This window comes from Musa acuminata, chromosome BXJ1-9, assembly GCF_036884655.1.
Source record: "Musa acuminata AAA Group cultivar baxijiao chromosome BXJ1-9, Cavendish_Baxijiao_AAA, whole genome shotgun sequence".
In the NCBI taxonomy this organism is placed as follows: domain Eukaryota; kingdom Viridiplantae; phylum Streptophyta; class Magnoliopsida; order Zingiberales; family Musaceae; genus Musa; species Musa acuminata.
The window spans coordinates 48,949,468-48,956,105 of NC_088335.1; the positions used below are offsets into that span (position 1 = coordinate 48,949,468).

The 6,638-nt window shown below is 46.9% G+C and overlaps 1 protein-coding gene across 1 annotated transcript; it reads right to left on the reverse strand.

Annotated features, from left to right (window-relative positions):
* On the reverse strand, nucleotides 1-1,756 carry LOC135594438 (tryptophan decarboxylase 1-like). The gene has a single exon (XM_065084822.1). The coding sequence runs from the start codon at nucleotides 1,681-1,683 to the stop codon at nucleotides 166-168; it is 1,518 nt and encodes a 505-aa protein (XP_064940894.1). The 5' UTR covers nucleotides 1,684-1,756; the 3' UTR covers nucleotides 1-165.
* Nucleotides 1,757-6,638: the final 4,882 nt, after the last annotated feature.

The following is a 6,638-nucleotide window of genomic DNA, read 5'->3' on the forward strand; positions in this document are numbered from 1 at the left end:
TTAGGTAAAAGATATTGGAGGAGTCTTGCCATTCCTATATCTACACTGCATTATTTAGCCACTGCATCAGCATGCTGCAGTGGCGGGCACCCTCCCGAAAACAATACCTTAATCGTACGACTCATCGACCGCTGCTCGGCACGAGCTGCCGAAGACAACTCGGAGTTACTCGAGCGGCCTGCCACCGAGCACCTCCTCAGCCTTCGCCCTGATCAGCTCCCAAGCACTCGCCACGTGGCGATGCTCGGTGAGCGTCGCCCCCACCGCGAAACGCAGCACGTACTTCCCGCCCAACACCGTGTGCGTCACGTACGCCCTCCCGCTGCCGTTGACCAGCGCCAGCAGCCTCCGGTTGTCCGCCTCCGCCGCAGCCTCCTCTCCGCCCCAAGCCCTGATGCGGAAGCACACCAACGCGAACCTCCGCGGAGCCACCACCTCGAACCGGCGGTCCTCCCGCACCATCCCCTCGAACGCCCGCGCCATCTCCACGTCGCTCCGGATGTGCGCCTGCAGCCCCGCGACGCCGTACGTCCGCAGCACCATCCAGAGCTTGAGAGCTCGGAACCGGCGACCCACCCCCACCTGCAGGTCCTTGCAGTCGACCACCAGGCCGGACTCGCTGGGCCCGTTCTTGAGGTACTCCGGGTTAGTCCCCAGCGACTCGGCCAGCCGCGGCCGGTCCCGGAGCCAGAGGCAGGTGCAGTCGAGGCCGGTGAGCAGCCACTTGTGGGGGCTGATGCTGAGGGAGTCCGCTCGCTCCACCCCGTCGAGGAAGCGCCGGAACTCGGGGCAGATGCACGCGCTGCCCGCGTACGCCGCGTCCACGTGCACCCACGCGCCGAACTCGGCGGCCACATCGGCGATGAGGCCCAAGGGATCCACTGCAGCGGAGGAGGTGGTCCCCACGGTGGCGCAGACGTAGGCGGGCACAAGACCCGCCGCTGCGTCGGCCGCCATCGCGTCGCGGAGTCGGGCCGCCACAAGCGCGTACCCCGAACCGGGTCGAGTCGGGATCAACCGGACGTTGGTCTGGTCGAACCCGGCGATTCTGCATGCCTTGGCGAACGTGGAATGGGTCTGGTCGGAGCCGTAGGCCACGAGGCGGCTGATCGGCACGCCTCCGGCCCGGCGTACCGCGCCGTCGCGGGAGGCCACGAGAGTGCAAAGGATGGCCTCGCTGGTGGTGGCGTGTATGACGCCGCCGCCTCCACCGCCGCTGTCCGAGGAGGATCGAAAAGCAGGCGGCAGTCGAAGCAGCTGCGCCAGCCAGTCAAGTACGAGCTCCTCGAGCTCCGTGGCAGCAGGACAGGACAGCCAGGTGAAGGCGACGGGGTTGAGCGCGGAGGCGATGAAGTCCCCGACGAGGGCCGCGGAGCCGAGTGTGGCCGGGAAGTAAGCAAAGAAGTTGGGGCTGGCCCAGTTGGTCATGCCGGGAAGCACCGCACCGCGGATGTCGCGGAGGGCGTCCTCGAGGGTGGCGCCGCAGGGGGGTGGGGCGGCCGGCATGAGGTGGCGGAGGTAGCCGGGCTGCACTTGCGGCAGCACTGGTTGCGTGTCCACGTTCTTATAATAGTCCACGATGAAGTCGACGGAGAGCAGCAGTTGCTCTCTAAGATCATCGAGGTCCAAGGGCTTGAAGCCATCAATGGTAACCACGGGGAGGTTGGCATCAAGGCTTTCCATGGCACACGAAGAAGGAGGAAGAAGGCTGATAGGATGAAGAGAGCGGGAGGGCAGGTTGGGCTCGTTATATACAGGCGAAGAACGGTGGGTCGGTGGGTGGGTGCAGAAGCAGAGGGAGGATCAAATGCGCCGAGGAAACACGGGGGATGATAGAAGTGGGGCACGGTCGCTTCAGATAGGGGTTTGACCCGAGGAGACGGGACACGGTCGCTTCAGATAGGGGTTTGACCCGAGGAGACGGGGCACGGGTTGGGAAGGTTGACACGTGGGAGTGGAGAGTGCACGCGTGGCGACCAGTGCGGGTGAAAACAAAGAGCGGGGCGAAGTGATGACTCTTCGCGTGCATGGGGAGCAGAAAGCACCGAAATGGTTGGATCACATGAACCGTATGCAACAAAGCCCAATTGATCCAAACCTAATCTCGTCTGCGTACGTGGGAGAAGAAGAAGAAGAAGAAGAAGTAAAAAAAGCGTATAGGACTGTCATATTGAATCGAATGGATGCTTCAAACAGCTGTTTATATTATTTACAAGAAGACTTCTCTGATGCTCATCAACCGAAGTAGATTTTTGTAGATATAGAAACGGTAGATGAAGTAAAAGAGACTTCCTGTTGATTGCATCGTCGAGTCCATTCTGTAAAGGAAGAAAGGATAGTAGACAGGTGTGCGGTGAAGCTATTTGGATGGACAGCAACGTTTCGTAACATGAAGAGTTGGTGAACTCTATCGACCTGTCTTACCGGCTGGCATTGACGTGGCTTGTGATTCACGTTTTTGCTTTTTTGGTGGTTTGCATGGATCAAAGATGTGCAGACTGCATTCTTCATGTTTACGGCTGAGTCGTTCGTGTTCCTTCTTCTTTCTGCACCACTGTCCGTAGCAGTCACTCTCTAACCACGCGATGATCTCGATGTAACTTGTCGACTTGCAAGTCGCAGCTCGGAGTATGTGTCTGCTCCATGCATTCCAGTGATGGCGTCATGAACACATACAGAAAAAGTAGCAATTTATTAGGGTGAGGTTGCAGGCGATTGCGTGGTGGTCATCAGTTTTGGAAGATGTGGCGGTAAGGGCAGGGACGGGACGTATTCATTGACGATTTGGATCCGTGCAGCAAAGAAACAAATGCGTACCTAAATAATGCTAATGTGATTGGTTGCTAATGGACGCATGTTTCACGTACGTATTCATTGAAAGTTTGGATCCGTGCAGGAAAGAAATAAATGCGTACCTAAATAATGCTAATGTGGTTGGTCTCTTATGGACGCATGTTTCACCTGATAAGAGTTGAGATGTACAATTCAAAGAGTCTTTTGGGTTGGTGTGAGGGGAGTTAATATTCTGAGAACTGAAAGCATGGCATGGCTGTGGGGGAACGACGCGTTGAAATGAGAGACCGACGTCGACTGGTTTGAGTTGGATTCCCACACAACTTCGATTATAATACTTGCAATAATTCCTGTTAAAATGAGCACGAATTGGGAAACAAAAAACAAAAAGTGTTTTCTCTGAAAATATGCATTTTTGCTTTCCTTTTTCAAATAGTACCTCTATTTTTTTTATTATAAAGTGTCACTAATTTTAATAATTTCAGAAATATCTCTTTATCCATCGCTCTCGTTATCTCTATCCTTCTTCTATACCGTGGGGTAGAGATAGAGACGACATGATAGAGGCCTCGAAGAGGAAGAATAGAGATAACGAGCAAGGACAAGGCGGAGGTGATGGGTCGATCGGTGGGGAGGGAGCATAGACAAATGATAAATGACAAATGACGTGATGAATGAGGAAAGATGATGATTGCATTAGCAAGACGGAAAGTGACGAAAAAAAAGAGAAAGAAAATTATACTTTAAGATTACATAAATTGAGATACTATATGGGGGAAAACTAAAACATCTCAGCACTTTTTGAGAAAAGAAGAAGAAAAAATATATAATTTTTTTTTATAAAGAAAATATGGATCACATCATAAAAAAAAATTTATCCAATTGATCTGTCCAAATTTCATATTGATAGGAACTTAGAAAATCAGTTAGTTTAATATTCGAAAATTAATTAGGTTCCAAAATGAATTAGATAAAAATATGCCAACATCATTTCCATTGTTATTTATTGGTAGATGAGATTTCTCCATCAGCAAAATATTGTCAAAGGAGAGGAAAATTAGATGAGAGTCTCCCTTGAGATTTGCTTTCGTGTGCTTTGTGAAAACCAAATAGCTGATGGATGGCCAGCGTTTCACCTTAAAGTCTGTCGGCGGGACTGTAACCTGTTTGGTGACCTCTACTAGATGGCATTTCAAGACCGTCATTGGCGAGTTGGTGACCTCTAAGCTTGTTTGGTGACCACTACTGGCAGATAGCGTTTCTTCATTTTCTAAGCTACTGTAACTTGTTTGACTGCCATTGATGAGATCGTGAACGCAGAGAGAGAGAGAGAGAGAAGTGTGCACGTCATTCCTTGGTCAGATCTTAAAAGTCACGTTCTCTATTTGATATGCAAGAGCTCTTTCTATTGTACATGTCACATTGGTAAGCACCTTAAGCTAGAGAGAGAGAGAGAGAGAGAGAGAGAGAGAGAGAGAGGTGTGCACGTCATTCCTTGGTCAGATCTTAAAAGTCACGTTCTCTATTTGATATGCAAGAGCTCTTTCTATTGTACATGTCACATTGGTAAGCACCTTAAGCTATTATATCGCGTTGGTGTCCGATATCATTGTATGATAATTCTATTATTATTCGAATTCATTTGAAATTCTAAAGAATTTATCCTGAGATTTCTTTAAACAAATATAAAAGTGTTAAGAAAAGTCATTATTATTGGATCAAATCAAATCACGAAAGTTAGAACTATCAAATCATATCCAAATAGATCATGAATACTATCTATTAACCAAAACAGATAAACCCACACTTTCTTTTTATTTTAATTTTCTCTTTAACCAGTAAAGTGAGTGGAATTTGATCCTCATGCTCACAATCGAGTAAAATAGCCTAAATTTCATTACAATAGCTTATGAATTAGATTAAATACTTATCATCTCGTGCCAATTAACAATATCCTAATTTGACTTAAGCGAATCACATTAAGCATGGATAGCTACAAATATCTAATTAGTTGTCGTGCCCGTACGACATATTAGACCTAACTATTAGCAACCCTTTCGATCCAATGACAACATCCATATAACTTATTATCTCTAGTGTCCTTATACTAACAATTATGATATCAGTTTTTCATCATATGGACGAGTATACAATACATCAGTCTATTCGATCATCTCGATGTCTTTCTCAAGTGACCTATAACCAGGATTATTTAGGGTATTTGTTTAAAGGTGAATTAGTTTCATTATCGTGATCTCATCATGATCCGATTCCCACTGCACAGATCCATCAACATCACAATATATACAATAAGTAATATAAAATGAGAAAAATATCAAATAAATAAAAAGAATATATATCATGTCACATATATCATCACTCATGTGATTAACTTACGGGGCACCTATGGCTAGTAACTTTCCCAATAATATATTAATCCCAATCTTATCATGCCACTATGTGAGCATATATTAACCCTTCAATTGACAATCTTCCATACGAATCATTGACTTTATCTATCATCATAGCTAAATCATTCAATCAACCAATGATATCATCAAATGAGAATATACTTCTTTTGGTTTTTGCAAGTAGGCCTATATAGAGTCTCACAACAAATAAGATCTGAATTGGCTCAATAATTCATCAATTCTAAATCAAAGTAAAACTAGTCCCAGATGGTTTAATGTCGATTCTTAATTTTGAAAAATTAGGTTCGATAGTTTTGGTTCTATATGAAAAATTAGAAAAAAAAATTAATATTCATAATGCTTGTGATATAGTGGTTAAATAATTAGTTTTAAACCTAAATAAACAAATAGTATTATTTATTTGATTAATTTTCTACTAACATATATACAACTCGAGATTGAATCCCATTGTGATCACAACTAATTTCAATGAATGAACCATCACGAGAACCGATGGAAGAGACGAGAAAAGGCCTCTCTTTCTAGTTGGGAGCCCAGCAGCTCGAGTACATGACCGTCCTCAGTGCATCCTCTGACCATCCTCTCCTCCTCTTGTCGATGGAGGAAGTTGTCCTCTTGGCCCGAGACAAGGACCCCACGCCGTCGTTCATCGCCTGCTGCTGCAGAGACCTGAGGACGTGGTTCCACCGGCACAACCCTGCCTGATCCTCCTTGAGCACCTCCACCGCGCTCATGCTTGTTGCCACCACCAAAGAAGCCTGGCTTGCAGAAGCCATATCTCGAGCTTACGAAACAACCGATCGGTAGAATACCAAAGAAGCTTGCGGTACAAGTGGTTTGGGACGGCAAGCGTGGTCACTATATAACGATGATGATAAGGACGAGCTGAGTAAGCATGCATGGCGCGGAGAGAGAAACAGGGGGTGAGCTGACGCTGGTTTTGGGCTATCCCACCCACCATTTCCCTGATACCATGGGCTGTGTCGTCTCTTTCTGCCGCACCAGAGGGGATATCCAGTTTGAAGATAACATGTGGAGATTTCATGCGATAACGAATGATTTGTGCGGTTGGGCCAACGAGGAATTGTTCGTTTTAGACGATGGAACATATTCGTACGATGTAAACTCATAGTCAAGGTACATAGCGAATTTGTTCGATCGAGGTGCAGGCTTTAAGTCCTCCATCTAGCGTCAATTTGATAAGTGACCATTTGATCGATCGATCATTAGTGCGACCCATAGACTCGTTAGAAATTATCAATTTTGGATCTAGCGTCAATTTGACAAGTGACCATTTGATCGATCGACCATTAGCTCACGATGAATTATCTACTTTGGGCGATGGGCGTACCCGCATAGTTTGGGCTCATAACGAAGATGCAGGCCTTTGGCCCTTCTTCTAGCGATAATATG